Raw genomic sequence first — 20,262 nt, forward strand, 5'->3', positions numbered from 1 at the left:
TGCTTTTGTGCCAGACAGGAATAAACAGTTGCTATAGTTCCCCAATGTGCTCCTTGAACGTTTACCATTACCTATTCACGGTCATTGACAGCATCACTCCATCCATCAGGATCCTGAGGTCTCTGTTGGCAAATCATGCTACCAGTTTCCCCTTGTCTGCCACATCCTCCTCTGGGCATGTTTACAATTGAGCAGTTGAGTTTCCGAATTCTTGTCTGAGTGAGCAACCATGTTTCAAAGATGTCGCTGGTGCCAAGGATGCCAGTCTATTTTGGGATATTAGGCCAGCAGCAAATTCTTCAGGCTGCAGCAAATATGGCATTCATCCACAAACTCCATTAACAGACACATAGACCTGGACCCCATATACAAACCACTACAGCTGAAACTGACACCCGGAAGCGGCAAGAACATCCATCAACAGACACATCGACCTGGACCCCACATACAAACTACTACAGCTGAAACTGACACCCGGAAGCGGCAAGAACAACCACTATAAATACCGGAAGAAACATCAAAGCAGCGCTTCACAGGAGGCTCCAACAGCACTGATGATGTTCCCTAGCCAGGGAACGAAACGTTTGCAGCAAAAACTTCCAGCTCGGCGAACAGAACCACAACAGCAAACAGGAGAATTGGGCTAGCTTTGGGCAAAAAAGACACAAGATTGGTACTTGATGAGATGCATTTGGAAGTGCTGTTTGAGAATACTTGTTGGGCCCCACAGACACAAACCCTCCCTGAAACTCGATGAAAAGGACACAGCCAAAAACTGGTAAAATGGTAAAATAATTAAACACATTTTATCAAGATCTGTTTACGATTTCCCATCTAATGCCTTTCTCTTTTGTTTTCTTGCTAGTCAGTGATTTACACATCTTGCCAAATATGATCTTTTACCTTATACCTTATTTTAATACTATGTCTGTTACATGGTTCACAAGAACATCGTTCCCTGCATAGTTCAGGGATTGACCATTCCAATAGTACAGCCCCCACTACCCCAATGCTGGCATTAGTGCCACACAAGCCAGAAACTACTTCTCCCATACTGTCTCCTTCCAAGTTCTGCTCCTCATATTAACTATTCAGAACCTCTTTCTTTATTCTCCTTTATCATTGGTACCTCTTTGGACCATGGTGACTAGATTCCCCCCCCACCCCACCCCTTTTCACTTTATGTTGATCTCCAGTCCAGAGGAGTTGTCCTAAGCCCTAGTACTAAGTAAGCATCACAGCCTTTTGAATCTCATTCATTGCTGCAGAGAACATTTTAAGTCCCTTTCACTACATTGTCACACACTGACACTATTCTTTTTTGTTCCCCTGATTAAATGATTTCCTGTACCATGGTGCCATAGTCAGTTGTCTGACCCAGCCCTCACTCCCAAACTATCAAACAATCAAAGAACCTCAAACGTGTTCATTTACAAAGGCTCCTGTACACCTAACTTTCCAGAGTCACACCCTCCTTTCCTTGACAGTGACCAAATCAGAACACCCTATCTTATAGGATGTGACTACCTCCTGGAATAAAATGTCCATGTAACTTGCCCCCTTCCTGATGTGTTTTGCATCTGTAAACTAAGGTGTTTATCTTTCAGCCTCCTGCTGATAAACTGAGAGTCTAAGGCTCTCGAACTTCAAACATTTGGTGCAGATGTGTTTGTCCAAGATCATACTAGTTGTTGTGGTTCTGTTCGCCGAGCTGGGAATTTGTGTTGCAGACGTTTCGTCCCCTGTCTAGGTGACATCCTCAGTGCTTGGGAGCCTCCTGTGAAGCGCTTCTGTAATCTTTTCTTCGGCATTTGTAGTGGTTTGAATCTGCCGCTTCCAGTTGTCAGTTCCAGCAGTCGGTATGTTGGGTCCAGGTCGATGTGCTTATTGATTGAATCTGTGGATGAGTACCATGCCTCTAGAAATTCCCTGGCTGTTCTCTGTTTGGCTTGTCCTATAATAGTAGTGTTGTCCCAGTCGAATTCAGGTTGCTTGTCATCTGCGTGTGTGGCTACTAAGAATAGCTGGTCGTGTCGTGACACCAACTGGCCACGAAACGACATGACCAGCTATCCTTAGTAGCCACACACAGATATTCCTACACACACACACACACTCTCACATACACACGGACACAGGTACACACAGATGTGCACACAGATACCCACACGCACCCTCCCATGCTCACACATGCACCCCCTCACAGACTTAAGACACTCTGCACCCACCACACACACACACACACACACACACACACTCACAACCTCTACCCCAGACAGACAGATACACACAGACAGACAAAGACCCACATGCAGACATATATTTTGTGGGGTGAATTTGCTCAAAAACTGCATATATTCATGTAGAACTCTGCGCTCAAAAACTGCAGGAATTTATGTAAAACACTGTTATCTCACTTATTAGATTAGGATCAATCTAAACATCAGGTCATAGACAGAGAACACAGGGGGCTAACACCTTCAATATATTGTCTAGCTATCACCATTGTTAGCAGCTAACCCGAGAATGCAACTTGAAAAAGAAGGGTTTTGTGATTTACACATGAAAGAAGTGAAACTATCACTGTGTTCTAATAGATGAAAAGCTTAACAGACAATCAATTTTTCAATGTATAATTTCAGTTACATCACACTGCAAATTTTTGCTATAAATTCTGTGTTACGATCGAGCCCTCCACAATCACCTGATGAAGGAGCGTTGCTCCGAAAGCTAGTGTGCTTCCAATTAAACCTGCTGGACTATAACCTGGTGTTGTGTGATTTTTAACTTAAATAATAAGTTAGCTAATTACAGGTTGTTGTTAACATTTTTTTTAATTCAGCACTTTACACACAGTTCCTATAGGCAGCTGCTCACCAAACAATCAACTTACAATGTTCCTGTGATATCAGTTTGACCTTTCTTCTAAACCCTACATATACAGGATATCCTTCCCTACACTCTGTGTATCTGCCACAAGTCTCTCTCTGTCCACTCCTCCGCCAAACAGTCATATAATAGCTTTCCTGCAATGTCACTGTTCACTGTTGCTTTCAAAATGTCTCAGGATACTTTGCTCGACTGCACCTCTGGGTCCTGTTAACTGCCTCTCACAGTTCCTCTACTCTCTAGATGCAACTGACTGCCTGTCTTGCATCCCCCTTTCATTCCATCCTCCAGGTGCTGCTGACTGCCAGTCTCAGGTCATCCGCTTCTCTGCTTTGCTTTTGGGTGCTGCTGACTGCCTGTGTTAGGATCCTCTGTTCATCTGTTCCTTTAGTAACTGATGACTGCGAGGATTGGGGCCCTGCTCTTGCACATTCCTTGACCCAAAGTGCTGTGCGGAAGGATGTTAGAGGATTTAAGCCCAGTGATAGTGAAAAAACACTGATGTTAAGTGAGCAGCCACAATTATGTGTGGTTTGGAGGGAAAATTGCAGATAGTTTTGCTCCCATGCGCCCGCTGTCTTTGTAGTGGTCCCTGGTTTAAAAGATGCTATTGAAGGAGGCTTCATTATTTGCTACAGTATATTTTGTCTAAGATACATACTGTTGCTACTGGTGTTTGGAGTAAATGTTGATAGTAGGTGGTAGGGCGTTAATCAAGTGGGCTGCTTTGATCTGGATGATGTTGAATTTCTTTCACATTGTTGAAGTTGTATGTATCCAGTGAAGTGGAGATTATTCCTTACTCTTGACATGTGCATTGTAGATAGTGAACAGGTTTCTCGTGAGTCAGAAGGAGAGTTATTCACTATAAAATTCTCTCATGCCTGTTGTTGTGGTCACAGTATTTATGTGGCTGGTTCATTTAGTTTTTGGTCAAAGGTAAATACAGGATGTTGGTAGTGTGGGAACTCAGTGAATCGTAATGCTTTTGATTTTAAAAGCAGATGGTCAGATTCTATTCCTGACATTTGTGTAATGCACAAGTTACTTGCCACTTATGAGCCGTACATTTTGCTTTGCCCATACTGACTGCTGAATTTCCTACAACAATGGATTCGTATTTACACACAACTGTGTCAAAGCTGTTCATGCACTTCTGACCTGATTTAACATGAAAGAATCAGCATTGTTCATCAGGGTAACTAATTTTTAGCCAGAATTCAACCCTAAGTTGCAAAGTATTTTGAATGTCACTGTACAAAGGTACAGAATGGCAATGGATGATCGATCATTAAACAGAATTTAACTTATTGAAGTGTTGACAGCATCTTCACCTGTCCTCACTCACTCCAACCACATGTGAAATCATACTTCATGACAAATGTCAAGAAATGTGATTAGGGTTGTATTCTTATGGTGCATTGAAGAAAAGAAACTTTTCTAGTTTCTTATGCAGCATGACCATATTGGAAATTGAAGTCAATTACTCTGATGGATAGCAAGATGCAATAGCCTTTATTAACACTAGTGAATATTAGGCACATGCATCGGTGAAGTAGAATGTTCACACTCTGCACCACTTACCAAAAGATAATTACATTGCTAGCCATGCCAGAATTTTGTTATTGACTTCTACGTATCCACAAATGACTAGATAATCTTCATCAGTAACTTTGAAGTTTTAAAGTAGCTGACCTTCTTAGCCACAGTACTATTGCAGCAATATTAATGTTAGTAAAACAACTTGTAACATTAAAGTCTATATGATTACAGTCATTTTGCAAGGGCATGAATCTTGTTACAATATGAGAAGTTAAAGGCAGAATTAGTGACAGATAACGTGCTGCTGAAAGTAGTCAGTGTCTAAAACTGAGTGGCTTCACAAAATAAAAGAAGAAATGTCCTGTACTACACTGTAAACATTGATCTTGCATTGTTTGATAGTACTGTACTTGTATTGCGTGTGCGGAACACAAGCCTCCTGAAAGCACTACAGTAACATTTATTCCATCTTACCATAAAGTACATTGGATTGTAAAGATGAAACAAGGATCCCTGAAGCAGTCAGATGTCAGCAATAAATTGCTGCTTTGGTTTTTTCATTAAAAACTGTAAAGCATGTACACTGTTTTTAAAAAAACTGTTAAACTGCATTGTACAAGTCTGCAATTAACTCCATGGCCAACAAAATCATGGCAACATCTCCAAATCAGTATGTTTAGAGGAGTGCAAGCAGATCCTGAGAATGGAAGTTTTTTTTTCCACTCATACAAGATCTACATTTTTAATTTTTTAAAATTCTCTCGTGGGACATGGTCATTTATTGCCTGTCCATGGTTGTCTTTGAGAAGGTGATGAGCTGCCCTCTTGAACTGTTTCAGTTCATGTGCTGTAGGTAGATGCACAATGCCATTAGGGATGAAATTTCAGGAATTTAACCCAGCGACAATGAAGGAACAGCAATATATTTCCAAGTTAGGATGGTGGATGGCTTGGAAGAGAGCTTATAGTTGGTGGTGTTCCCATGTATCTGTTGTAGTAAAAAGTGAGGTCTGCAGATGCTGGAGATCAGAGCTGAAAATGTGTTGCTGGTTAAAGCACAGCAGGTCAAGCAGCATCCAAGGAACAGGAAATTCGACGTTTCGGGCCGGAGCCCTTCATCAGGAATGATGTAGGGCTCCGGCCCGAAACGTCGAATTTCCTGTTCCTTGGATGCTGCCTGACCTGCTGTGCTTTAACCAGCAACACATTTTCAGCTCACCCATGTATCTGTTGTCCTTGTTCTTCTAGATGGAAGTAGATTTGAAAAGTGCTGTCTCAACATTTTTGGTGAATTTCTGCAGTGGAACTTGGAGCTAGAATACACTGCTGCTACTGAGTGTTGGTGGTGGAGAAAGTGGAGATTTGTGGGTGTGGTGCCAATCAAGCAGGCTGTTTTGTCTTGGATGGTATTAAACATTTTGGATGTTGTTGGACCCACAACCATTCAGGCATGGGGCATATTCCATCACACTCTTGACTTTGTGCCTTGTGGATGGTGGACAGATGTTGGGAGTCAGGGATTGAGTTACTCGCCACAAAGTAACTCCTAGCCTCTGGCCTGCTGTAGTAGTCATGATTTATAGTGAGTCCGGTTGAGATTGTGGTCAGTGGAAGTCCTGAGGATTCAGTTATGATAATGCCATTGAATGTCAGGGGCAGTAGATAGATTGGTTTTTATTGAAGACAGTCTTTGTCTGGCAATAGAGTGATGTCAATGTTACTTGCCACTTGTCAACTCAATTCATGGATGTGAGTGTCAATTGACTAAGCCCGCATTTATTACTCACCGCTAATTGCCCTGGCGGTGATAAACTGTCTTCTTAAACTTCTACAGTCCTTGGGATGTAAGGATACCTATGATGCTGTTAGAAAGAGAGATTATGATGTAGTGACTGCAAAGGAACAGCAATGTAGTACTAATTCAGGATGGTGTGACTTGATAGGGAACTTTTCATGCATCTGCTGTCCACGTCCTTCTAGATGGCAAAGATTGGAGTTTTGGAATATAGTGCCAGAGAAATTTTGATGAGTTACTCCAATAAATCTTGTAGATGGTACACACTGCGCTGCTGCATGTTGCTCATGAAGGAGTGAATGTTGACAGTGGCATGGGGCATGCCATTCAAGCATGTTTCTTTGTCATGGATTATATCAAGTTTCTTGGGTGTTATTGGAGCTGCAGTCATCCAGGTAAATACACAGCATTCCTCCACACTACTGACCTATGCTTTGAACTGTCAACTGAATTGCATTATAATTACTCTATGGGATAAATTTTATTTGCCTAGAATGAAAGTAACTGAGGCTGGAGGCAGATAAAATAACTTCTGCTATTTCACCATGAGATTGGTTGCTTCCAACCAAACAGATGAAGGGAGCCAATTTGCATGAGTAGATTGAATTAAAAAGCCATTTTATCAAGCTGTAGACATTTTGTTGATGTTATTGTTGTCCCCAACAGATGGGGAGGTGACCAGCTTCATGGAGATCCAACTTCTTCTGGTCGTCCAGGACCTAACAGAGTCAGCAAAAAGGCAGTCTCTTAGTACGAATGAAAGATCCACCTATCAAACTGCTCCAATCCCCAACCCTCACCTAGCTCAAAGGGATTTGCATTGCAATCAGCAAATCTAACAACCTCAGCAATCTTGAATTTTAATTTTTACCTACTAAGGCATCTTATTTTGAATGATCTAACTGAGCATGAGATTGCATAGTCAATGTAACTGGATTAGTAATCCCAATGTCCAGGCTAATGCTTCTTGAGAGATGGAATCAAGTGCACCCTGGCAGCAGGAAGAATTTTAATTCCATGGATCAATCAATTTGAAATTGCTAGATGTCTCAGTAATAGTAACTATGAAACACCACCTGATTCGTTTATATTCCCTTAAGGAAGATTATCTGCCACACTTAAATGCAATGGTCTACATATGACTGCAGATCCACAATAACGTAGTTGACTCTTAATGCCGGATGAAATGGGCTACTCAAGTTCAAGGGCAGTTAGGGATTGGCAATAAATGCTGGCTAGGTCAGTGGCACACAAAAAGCAAGAGGAAAAAAAAACTCAACTTTCACCCAAACTTTGGGATTCTAAAATTATGCTTTTGACTATGTGCCAAATTTTCACCACAGTAGGAAGTTTGTTTTTGGCTCAGAAATCACTACAAAGCAGAAAGTTAAGAAGTGATTCCTTTATCTGCAGGCTGGAAGGTTGGTTTTCAATCTAATTAGGGCAGCAGGCATGCTGTCTAAAGTGGAGGATAAATTGGAAGATTTTCTGCGTCAGAGAAGAACCGGGTTACATGATATTTATCTGGAAGGGTGCCCAACATGTTTATGCCCTCTGTCAATTTCATAAACTTCAATTAGGGTTTGGTATAAACAGTCTATAGGGCAGTCTTTGATTGCATTCTCATGAAGGTAAGCTGAGAAAGCCTGCAGACCTGCCATTGAGTGCCTGCCTCCAGCCAATTGATCTGCTTCCCGCCATTTAATCAAACTGGAAGACAACTAGGAGATCTCCTAAACCCAACTTTAACAAGCACGGTGGCACAGTGGTTAGCACTGCTGCCTCACAGCGCTGGAGACCTGGGTTCAATTCCCGACTCAGGCGACTGACTGTGTGGAGTTTGCACGTTCTCCCTGTGTCTGCGTGGGTTTCCTCCGGGTGCTCCGGTTTCCTCCCACAGTCCAAAGATGTGCAGGTCAGGTGAATTGGCCATGCTAAATTGCCCGTAGTGTTAGGTAAGGGGTAAATTTAGGGGTATGGGTGGGTTGCGCTTTGGCAGGTCGGTGTGGACTTGTTGGGCTGAAGGGCCTGTTTCCACACTAAGTAATCTAAAAATCTTATTGAGACTAATGAACTGCCCACTTCATAAGGATGACCGATCTTTGTGTCCTGACCTCACTTCTCCAATGCCATGAATGATTCCACGAATCTGAACCTGCCAACTGATATCATACTTTTAGGCATATCATACTTTTAGGCATCTTACTCCCCACTTCTATCCCAGTTTGGGAGGCCCCAAATATTTAGTCCTATTAATGTATGATCTATTTTGGCCCAGTTGTTACATCACAATACATACATCCTCATCTCTCCTAGAGTTATTTAATCTGTAAGGAAAGACTCAAAGTAAGGTCAAAGTACAGGCCAATTAGGGCAAAGTATTTGACTGGGCTTCTTTGATCTATAAGACCAGCAAATGTAGTCCAGGAGAGTACTCCTTTTTCTGATTATTGTTGCCTAATTCTTGTATGATGTAATCTCCAACCCAGTCAGAAACAAGATCAACTCTAGTTTAAAGAAATCAACAAACCCACATTCATTACATAAACCCAAGGCTAGGTCCCCAGGCCGGCTCTTTTTTTTGGAAAATTAAAAGCCTTTGACATGTAACCTAGTTGTACCATTAGATAATCTGTAAAACCAGTGGCCTTCCTAAATGATTCAATTGAAATAATAAATTGTCAGGAATACTATTCCGTATAAATTTCAAATTTGTCTTTCTCTGTAATTCTCTGTAGTAAAGAGACTTTTTAAAAAATCAACTTCTTTGCATAATGAGGAACTTTAAATTTGGAATTAAATTTGTAACCTATATAATTAGGTCCAAACTGATATGAAGGAATGTTAACAGACTTTATTGAACATAACTATATGCAAGAGATAGTTAGCGAGAATGTTGTCTCACTCTTCTGGAATTTTATAGACTCATGCTCAAGTTCCAGGTAATCTGATGTTACGATGACATAGCTCCTTCCATATATTTTTCAAGTGAAGGTGTAGTTACTCATCATAGCCCTCCTGCACAGCCTTTTCAAAGCCTCAATATTAAAAGATCAAAACCCAATGCAACATACGAACCAACATGTTGTATAAATTAAAAGGTGATTTACTTTGTTTTGCACATATATTTTGCACCTTATTTATTTTCCCTATAGCATTGGCTATATAATCCTTTCAAGTTTGATGAACAATAAATCTGCGAGTGATATTATAATGCTTTAAGAGGTAGATAATCAGATGAGTACATGGTCCACTCTTGTTCTCCTTTTACATAGAATACAGTCTATAATGTTTGACATTTGCTGACACCACAATTACGTGAAGTGCCAAATTAGGGATGGCTATAAAGCGTGGGGGTCCATGAAGAGAATAATTTGGAAGAAACAAGTTAACATGGCGAAGAATTAAACATTACATTACTGGAGGATAAACAATGAATTGGATTAAATACAATCAATGGAAAGATGCTGAAAAATGTGAATGAAACTTCAGAATTCATATAACTGGTTCTAGAATGAGCCCATAAACCTCAGCCACTGATGGCTTGATCTTCAATATGATCAATTATGTCAGCATTGCCAGATATGAGTCTCAGTCAAGCACAATGGCTGTCAGTTTCACTAGAATGGTTGCATTCTCACAGGTCCAGGAAGTCATTGTACACGTGTTGCTTGTCTCCCTCAGCTAAATCTGCAGTGTTTATTAATTAGAAGGGATTGTACACCCTCTCCATTCATATAGTTCATATTGTTAGAAAGTTATCATACGTAACATGTATCCAGTGAGGGGCCATGATTCATTCATTTGCTTACAATCACAATGCACTGTCAGACCACTGGTTGTCTATACATTCATAGTTCTGGGCTGAGATTGATATACATTACCAAGCTTCTACTAGAAACAGGGGACAGTAGTTGAAAGAAAGGTGTATGGGAGATGTCAGAGTCATATAGCACAGAAAGAGACTCTTCGGTCCAACTCATCCACACCAACCAGACATGCCACTCTGACCCAGTCCCATTTGCTAGCATTTGACCCATATTCCTCTAAACTCATCCTGTTCATATAACCATCCAGATGCCTTTTAAATATTGTCATTATACCAACCTCCACCACTTCCTCTGGCAGCTCATTCCATTCAGATACCACCCTCTGCAAGAAAAAAGTTATCCTCAGGTCCCTTTTAAATTTTTCCCCTCTCACCTTGAACCTATGCCCTCTACTATTGGATTCCCCTTGGAAGAAAGACCTTGGATATTGCCCCTCATGATTTTATAAACCTTTATAAGGTCACCTCAGCCTCTGACATCCCAGGGGAAAAAAGCCAGCCTATTCAGCCTCCCTGTATAACTCAACCCCTCCAGACAAAAGTGAGGACTGCAGACGCTGGAAATCAGAGTTTAGATTAGAGTGGTGCTGGAAAAGCACAGCAGGTCAGGCAGCATCCGAGGAGTAGGAAAATCGACGTTTCAGGCAAAAGCCCTTAAACCCTCCAGTCCTGTCAATATCCTTGCCAATCTTTTCTGCCCCCTCTCAAGTCTAACAACATCTTTCCTATAGAAGGACAGCCAGAATTGTATGCAGTATTCTGTACAGCCACAATATAACATCCAAATTCCTATACTCAGTGTTCTGACCAATGAAGGTAAACATGGGCGGCACGGTGGCACAGTGGTTAGCACTGCTGCCTCACAGCGCCAGGGACCTGGGTTCAATTCCTGCCTCAGGCGACTGACTGTGTGGAGTTTGCACGTTCTCCCCATGTCTGCATGGGTTTCCTCCGGGTGCTCCGGTTTCCTCCCACAGTCCAAAGACATGCGGGTCAGGTGAATTGGCCATGCTAAATTGCCCGTAGTGTTAGGTAAGGGGTATATGTAGGGGTATGGGTGGGTTGCGCTTCGGCGGGTCGGTGTGGACTTGTTGGGCCAAAGGGCCTGTTTCCACACTGTAAGTAATCTAATCAAACTAAATGCCAAACACCTTCTTCACCACTCTGTTTACCTATGACTCTACTTTCAAGGAACTATGCATCTGTGCCCCTGAGTCTCTGTTCAGCGCCCTATTATTAACTGTATAAGCCCTGCCTTAGTATGCCTTAGCAAAATTCAACACCTCATATTTATCTAAGTTAAATCTGAATTAATTAAATATTAATGTAAATTCTCTAAAGTAGATGTGAAGGAATATCTTAGCAATTGTAGTGAGGTTATTAATTTGTTGCTTCAAATACAGTCTTGGATGAGTACTATTTTTATTAACTTATTCTGTTACTTCTCTCAATGCATGCTGGTTAGCTTTGGCTTGCATTGCATGTCAGGGAAAAAAAAACTTCTTTCCGGTTGTTCAGTTGCCCTGAGATTACTTCTGCGTCTACATCCAATATTCTGGAAATCCAGGATTAGTTGCTATGTCTTTATGATATTCTCTTTTATGAACTTCCTGTTAAGAAACCATAGGTGGTCTTTGAATAGCAGTCACTCCCAAAATTTTCCTCTTGACCCTCCATCCCATTTTGTGATTTGCCTATGTATTATCGGCAGCAAATCACAAATGATTGTGTTTCATTCCAATTCCACTGAGTGAACAGAACAAATACGTCACTCACCTGAAACAATTATTGTTTTCTTTATAACCTGTAGAATGTTTGTACTTATGTTTCTGTCAGTATCACATGCTCCAGTACTCACCTGATAGTATTCTAACATTTTTAAAGAGAATCAATTAGCATTGTCAGAATTGCATTTGTTATGAGTTTGAAATTCAGTCTTTTCTTACATTTGAAGTGTGCCTTTATGTTGATATGTTACTTTAGTTTGCTGAAAAAAGACACCTTTTATCGAAGTTTGTCGTCTTGTACTCATCAGGACATCTTGCAAGAAGATAAATTTAAGGGAAAACTGACGTTTATTCTGCATGAGAGGACAGTGCTGCTTGCTTTGCAAGTGGACCCTGATCGGTAGAGGCATTGCAATGGGATAGCACCCATTACTGCTAATTGACAGTTAGCAGTCAGGCTTTGTCTAAGCATTAAACACGGTGGGTTAACTGATTGATCAGGGCATTTCCCCGAGAAATAAACCAGCAAATGGCTACCTCCTAATTTGTTGAGTAGAAACAGCCACGGTCAATATACACATTCTTTCTGTTACACAGAACAGGGCCCTATATATTAATATATATATCTTCCAGTACATTCAAGTATGCCACATGGCGAACTTGACTGATATCCTAAATTGGTTGCCAGCATAATTCTTCACTCACTCAGAAATATCCAACACATTGTGTTATCAAATATCAGAATCACATCTAATGTTAGATAATCTGTGATGAGTTTTGCAAGCACGGGCCTGTTGTAAATGGTCGGCATCTCATTGAAAGCAAACAGCCAAAGAGATGTGCTGTTTGGTACAGATTGTCAATTTTAAAAAATTAAGCCAAGCCTCACTGTAAACTGTCAGTCAGCAGTAATGGGTGCATTCTCCATGACAGTGCCTCTACCCATCAGAGCCTTCTTGTCAACTAATCAGCATTCTCCTCTCAGTGTAAATGACGTTTTTTTTTCCTGAACTGATATTCTTGTGAAACATTTTGATGAGTGCAAGATCAAAAACTACAGAAAAATATGTAAGTAAAAGCAAAGTACTGCAGATGCTAAAAATCTGAAAGGAAAGGAGAAAATGCAGATGTGGCAGCATCTGTAGAGAGACAAAAGAGTTAATGTTTCGAGTTGATGTGTTCAGAACAGTGTTCTGTTTCTCATAAATTGCCTAGTCTTTCCTGTAAATTCCGTTTTGTTCTGAAATTTACCGATTAGGAGAATATGCTTTAAATCACTAGAAGTTAACTTTGAACTAATTTTGAGTAGAAGTACCAGGATATGGATTGTCATATCGGCCCCACAAATCTGCCCCAGTGTTCTGATGTTATTGGTCTGGAGCATATTGAATGTTACAGATTGAAATATCAAAATATTAAACAGCAGGTTTCCAGATGTGCTCGATTTGTGCCAGTCAAAAAGATGGCTTAGCCAAATAAACCAGTGCCCCCTCCCCCGTTGGACTCATGCCAAAGGTACACTGGAAGGAACCCAGTCATGTTTCAATAGTCCTGTGCAATTGTTGTGACTGCTTTATCCCCATTTGAACAGATGAACCAGCTGATGATGTGGTTGCCCTTAACTTTGATCAGCTGAATACTGCACTTTTGAGCAGTAATTCATACCTCATTGATTATCATTGCTATGGATCACCAAACTAAAATTCATAGTCTGTAAATATTTTAGTTTATGTACTGTAATGTTTGTCAATCCTAATTTTATTTTGTATTAGGATTTTCACATTTACCCTGTTTATATGTAACATTACATCATTTGCAGCACACAAATCTGTTTGATGAAAAAAACTGTCTCGTTTTGCTAAAACTGTAAATTAACTGCTTTGTTTTACTTACACAGGTAAATGGCATAGATCTGCGTGCTGCAACACATGAGCAGGCTGCACTGGCTCTAAAAGGAGCAGGCCAGACTGTGACTATGGTTGCTCAGTACAGACCTGAAGGTAAGAACTATGATTTGTACCAACCTGTATTTAAGGATTATTGTACTGAGATTCATTTGAGCATACTTAATATACTGACAGTCAAGGTTTTGTGAGAACAGTTAGTCAAGCATAGCCATACTATTAAGAGTTTAGGGAGAACTTAAAAATAAACCTATATCCATTCTTGGGGACGCCTAAGAATTAAAGGATTTATCTCTGAAAATCCAAAATTTTGTGGTAATCACAGCACAGACATTTTTTCTTCTGAAGTGGCCTTCATTGTGTTATTTTCTTATTTTAATGCGAGAAACTTACCTTGTGTGAATTTAGTGTTTGAGCTCAAAATAATGTGGAAATACAGTTAATTCCTGTTCAAGATGGGTACCTGCTTCTCTCAAGTAATTAGGATGTCTGATCAGCAAAGATGTGCTCCTCAGGCTGAAAGCAGAGAAGAAATAGCTTTCAAATCTTTAGATCTTCATTCACAAACTACAGATGAGTTAATTAATGACTGAAGACAACAAATGCAGGAGATCACAGTGGGTCAGGCAGCATCCATGGAGAGAGAGCAAACTAACGTTTCGAGTCTTGGTGACTCTTCATCGGGCTCTGAAGCATCATTTAGACTCGAAACATTAGCTTGCTCTCTCTCTGCATGGATGCTGCCTGACCCACTGTGATCTCCAGCATTTGTTATTTTCAGTTCAAATTCCAGACATCTACAGTAATTTGCTCCTAGCAGTTAATTAATAGATCTATTGTAATGACTTTTTTATTTGTCAGGATCTAAACATAGTTTCTGCAGATAAAGGCTCCACGAGAACCACATTAAGTCTTTTGGTGAATTATCTAGACAGACTTTAAAATACTGAAGGAAAATAACAGGACCAAGCTTAAGAAATAACAGCCACCACCCCATCTACAGTTTCCTGCAAGTGAATAAACAGGCCAAAAATCAAACATGTCAAGGTCACTTTTTACATTTTTCCCACTTCTCTAGGTTCTCCAGATAGGTCCTCTCAAATCTGTAAGGAATCAATTTATCAAAAACAATAATATTGTCATAAGAAAAATGCATCAGAACATGAGCAATGATTACTGCAATGTATTCTGAATTAGCATTGAGTAATATTGTGAATTAATAAGTATGCTTTCACTTTTAAGTTCTAGCACAAGTCTTCAACATAGAACTTCACATTAGTTGACACTAATTGATAATGTCACTTCATCTCAAATACCATAGAATAGCTATTGTGGAAATTGGAAAAGATTAATAAGTGCAGCAGAAGTTGCACTCTGAATTTCAGTTGGATTGTTAAAGCAGAGTAAAGGAAATCCTGACAATTCTATAACTAACAATGGCCAGATCTTGCTTCCTCTAAATAGTCCAAGCCTGAAAGTACCCTCAAGAATCGCATTGGAACCCCTCAGAAATACCAGCCTACTCAGGAATTGCCCAGAAAGTTTAAACTTCTGATGGACTTTTTAACCCTGCATTCAGAAACCTCTGAAGAAATCTCTAACTCTGTGTTAGAACTAAAGACTTCTTAAAGTTCCAAAATGTTTAGTTGATAGTTACCCAGGAAGTATTAGACTGATCAAAATCAGTTCTGATCTCTGGGTAACTGTACAAATAGCCCTCCGTTGCCTTTCCTTATTTGCATAGTCCTCATGCCATTCTGACCTTTTCCCCAACTTGACGCAACCCAACCTCATTTTCTTTACCAGACAGACTTGGGTCAGCCTTGCACCCTACCACCTAACCCAGCTATTAACTTATCATCCTGACAACCCCTATTCAGCTGCTACTGTACCATACCAATACCTTTCCTACCTGTCTCTCTACTGCCATTCCAACCAACAACCACACCTCCCTAACCATTGTCCACCTATTTTCCTGCAGCCTTCTTCTGCTGCCCCGAGATACAGTACCACCCTGCCACTTGTGACACTACCAGTCTTCAACGTTGCTCAGCTGGCACCCAACACTTTGTATCACTTATCTCATCCACTGTTTGTCTATTTACATACTTAAATAACCAAACATTTATCCATTTGCTGAAACACTCCCAATAGCAGAATGAGAACTCCTGGGCCAATTGAAATATTTACTTATCAGAATGCAGCAGCTAGTGTCATTAAGCAGTGGGGAGGGGGGTTGTGGTATCAGGGGATTCTTGGAGTCTCCTGAACAACATCAAGACCTGTCAGGTTTTTCACAATAGATGCTCCAGAGAGCAGTCTGCATCAGAAATCTGACTTGAAAAACTACTGACGAGTAAGTTTTTAAAATATCTTTTCTTACGATTAATTTTGGTCAGAACTGTTATTATATTGTTTGGAAAATTTGAGCTATAACTAACACTGGTATGTTTATTGCTGGCATTTGTGCAGAATTATGTTAGCTATTACTTTGTAGCATTAATCGAATCCCCATCATGATCCAATGTACTAAAAATCCTAAAGTTATAACTGATAGTTATTAGTTGCCCTAATATTGTTGATCCTTGAATATAGTTACAGAAGAAACTTTTCATTTACAGAGAGCTTTCCATGATTAAAATAACTCAACATGTTACATCAGTGCAATGTTTTGAAGTCACTGTAGTAACTCAAGATATATTAATATGATATTACCTGCATTGTGATGAAAGGTCTATAGTATTATATGTATTTTAAAAAAGCTGCTTTTAGACCTAGGATTTCAAAGAAATTGCACATAGGTGTCGGTAACTATTCTGAAAAAGTCAGAGAACTCTGCCAGAACTTTGACCTAATCCAGTATTGCTTGGAAAGCAAGTGGCTGTAGAACTGTCTGATGTTAACAGAGTAAGATGTTTATACTGTATGGGTTTAAAATGGACAGATAATCATGAAAAGCCAAATTTTTATTTTCAGTTCAGAATAGTTAAATTTTAGTTTAGAAAACCCAGAAATTGAATTTTTTCAGAGCAGTTCAGAAGTGAACTGACTGGGTTCAAAAACAAGTTTCATTTCCTTTTCCTTGTAGGAGTACAGGATAGTTTGGGGAAAATGCAGTCACTCTAATAAAAGGGTATTTTGTGAAATTGCCAAACCAGAAGAGTTGGTTAGAAATCTGCTGTAACTGAGAAAGCTTAAGCTTTTCAAATTGTGGAAGTGTTCATGTTAGAAGATTTGAAAAAGACTCGTCAAGTTACCTTGGCAATCTATGGCAAAGAAAATGTCAGGAGTCACTTCAGTGGAATTTAAAGATTTGATATAAAGAGTTAATTGCTCTGGGGATTGAATCTCTAAATTGATGGTGTTGGAAAATGGGTCAAAAATTTTACTTTAGAATGTCCTTTTCTGTCTTCTCGAGATAACTTTTGTTTTGTCTTGTGTCTGGCATTAAGGAAACCCTGCAGCCTCACATGACTCCGTTTTAATGGCTGGCCACCACATTAACTAATCTTTTTAAAAAAAAACTATCCAATTAGATTTCATTTTAGGATCTGGCTTGTTCATTAGTATCAGCTGGGTTCAGATTTTGTTTAAAACTATGCTGGTACATTTGTTAAACAGTAATTTCCAGATCGTTCTAAATTTTAAATATTATTTCAAATATCCCAACTATTTGTTTAAATTTCATTGCAAGTGAAATTATTACACTTTCTGGCAACAGTTGTCTTGTTTGTGGTTCCATTTGTGCCAGACAATTTGCGCTGGGATTAATTCTACAGAGTAGTGATTGATCAGCCTTTACAGGACAATATTTAAAATATTTAGTATTTGGAGTGAATTTGTTACTTTACATAGGGAGGCAACATTATTGCTGACATTTTCAGAATGACAAAAATGTTAAAAGAGTTCTTAAATTAGATGTGGATTTGCTTACGGTTTTAAAAATAATTCCTTTCTTACCACCCTTCTGGTTTGTAATCTTTCCTATAGTTTTGTCTCATTTGAATTAATGTACTTAAGATTTTAACAATGAAAAGTAGTAATTTATCTGAAATTTTGTAAAATCTGAACATTTGAGGTAATTGAAGTTTCCATTTATATTTTGATTAATATTTGATGCCATTTTGTTGAAACTTATAATGAAATTAAACTTCACAACCAGAGTTTTTTAAAAATTAATTCCACTATTACTTACCCAATCAATAGTTACTAAGGGTTCAAGGTTTGTACGAAGATTTGTAGCTCGGGTGCTCGTTGTTGTGGTTCTGTTCGCCGAGCTGGAAGTTTTTGTTGCAAACATTTCGTCCCCTGGCTAGGCGACATCATCAGTGCTCTGGACCCTCCTGCGAAGCGCTTCTTTGATGTTTCTTCCGGTATTTATAGTGGTCTGTCCTTGCCGCTTCCGGGTGTCAGTTTCAGCTGTCCGCTGTAGTGGTTGGTATATTGGGTCCAGGTCGATGTGTTTGTTGATGGAGTTTTTGGATGAATGCCATGCCTCTAGGAATTCCCTGGCTGTTCTCTGTCTGGCTTGCCCTATGATAGTAGTGTTTTCCCAGTCGAATTCATGTTGCTTGTTGTCTGAGTGTGTGGCTACTAGGGATAGCTGGTTGTATCGTTTCGTGGCTAGTTGATGTTCATGTATGCGGATTGTTAGCTGTCTTCCTGTTTGTCCTATATAGTGTTTTGTGCAGTCCTTGCATGGTATTTTGTAAACTACATTAGTTTTGCTCATGTTGGGTATCGGGTCCTTTGTTCTAGTGAGTTGTTGTCTGAGCGTGGCTGTTGGTTTGTGTGTCGTTATGAGTCCTAAGGGTCGCAGTAGTCTGGCTGTCAGTTCTGAAACGCTCCTGATGTATGGTAGTGTGGCTAGTCCTTTTGGTTGTGGCATGTCCTCGTTCCGTGGTCTGTCTCTTAGGCATCTGTTGATAAAGTTGCGCAGGTATCCGTTTTTGGCGAATACCTTGTAAAGGTGTTCCTCTTCCTCTTTTCGCAGTTCTGGTGTATTGCAGTGTGTTGTGGCTCTTTTGAATAGTGTCCTGATGCAGCTTCGTTTGTGTGTGTTGGGGTGGTTACTTTCATAGTTTAGGACTTGGTCTGTGTGTGTTGTTTTCCTGTGTACCCTTGTGGTGAATTCTCCGTTCGGTGTTCTCTGTACTATCACGTCTAGGAATGGGAGTTGGCTATCCTTTTCTTCTTCTCTCGTGAATCGGATTCCTGTGAGTGTGGCGTTGATGATCCGGTGTGTTTTTTCTATTTCCGTGTTTTTGATGATTACGACCGTGTCATCGACATATCCTGACCCAGAGTTTGGGTTGAATTTGTGGTAGGGCTGTTTGTTCTAACCTTTGCATAACTGCCTCTGCTATGAGTCCCGAGATTGGTGATCCCATGGGTGTTCCATTGATTTGTTCGTATATCTGATTGTTGAATGTAAAGTGTGTAGTGAAGCACAAGTCCAGTAGTTTAAGTATGCTGTCTTTGTTGATAGGTTCCGCCTCCTGTTTTCTGTTCTGTATGTCCAGTAGGTTGGCTATTGTTTCTCTGGCTAGGGTTTTGTCAATTGAAGTGAACAGTGCCGTCACGTCGAATGAGATCATGGTTTCTTCTTTGTCTATGTGTGTATTCCTGATGACGTCCAAGAATTCCTGTGTTGATTGTATGGAGTGTTTGGATCCGCTGACCAGGTGTTTCAGTTTCTGTTGTAGTTCTTTGGCCAGTTTGTATGCTGGTGTCCCTGGTAGTGATACTTTGAGTCTGAGTGGGATGTCTGGTTTGTGTACTTTGGGTAGTCCATAGAATCTGGGGGTGTTGTTGCTTTCCGGTTTCATTCTTTGTAGGTCAGCTTTGGTTATCTGTCCGTTTTATTTGTAGATTCCTTAGTGTGTTATTTATTCTATTGGTGAGTTGTGGTGTGGGGTCAGAATCCTTCATTTGGTAGCTAATGGTCGTAATCATCAAAAGGACTAGCCACACTACCATACATCAGGAGCGTTTCAGAACTGACAGCCAGACTACTGCGACCCTTAGGACTCATAACGGCACACAAACCAACAGCCACGCTCAGACAACAACTCACTAGAACAAAGGACCCGATACCCAACATGAGCAAAACTAATGTAGTTTACAAAATACCATGCAAGGACTGCACAAAACACTATATAGGACAAACAGGAAGACAGCTAACAATCCACATACATGAACATCAACTAGCCACGAAACGATACGACCAGCTATCCCTAGTAGCCACACACGCAGACAACAAGCAACATGAATTCGACTGGGAAAACACTACTATCATAGGGCAAGCCAGACAGAGAACAGCCAGGGAATTCCTAGAGGCATGGCATTCATCCACAAACTCCATCAACAAACACATCGACCTGGACCCAATATACCGACCACAACAGCGGACAGCTGAAACTGACACCCGGAAGCGGCAAGGACAGACCACTATAAATACCGGAAGAAACATCAAAGAAGCGCTTCGCAGGAGGCTCCAGAGCACTGATGATGTCTCCTAGCCAGGGGACGAAACGTTTGCAACAAAAACTTCCAGCCCGCCGAACAGAACCACAA

The 20,262-nt window shown here is 40.3% G+C and overlaps 1 protein-coding gene across 2 annotated transcripts in view; it reads left to right on the forward strand.

Moving 5' to 3' along the window:
* Positions 1 to 20,262, forward strand: part of dlg2 (discs, large homolog 2 (Drosophila)) — an 876,537-nt gene that overhangs the window by 478,635 nt on the left and 377,640 nt on the right. For both annotated transcript variants that reach the window (XM_060825990.1, XM_060825991.1), the window contains exon 13: positions 13,680 to 13,782. In XM_060825990.1, coding sequence (XP_060681973.1) covers positions 13,680 to 13,782 — 103 coding nt within the window. The remainder of the gene's footprint in view (positions 1 to 13,679; positions 13,783 to 20,262) is intronic.

Source organism: Hemiscyllium ocellatum, chromosome 6 (assembly GCF_020745735.1).
Source record: "Hemiscyllium ocellatum isolate sHemOce1 chromosome 6, sHemOce1.pat.X.cur, whole genome shotgun sequence".
In the NCBI taxonomy this organism is placed as follows: domain Eukaryota; kingdom Metazoa; phylum Chordata; class Chondrichthyes; order Orectolobiformes; family Hemiscylliidae; genus Hemiscyllium; species Hemiscyllium ocellatum.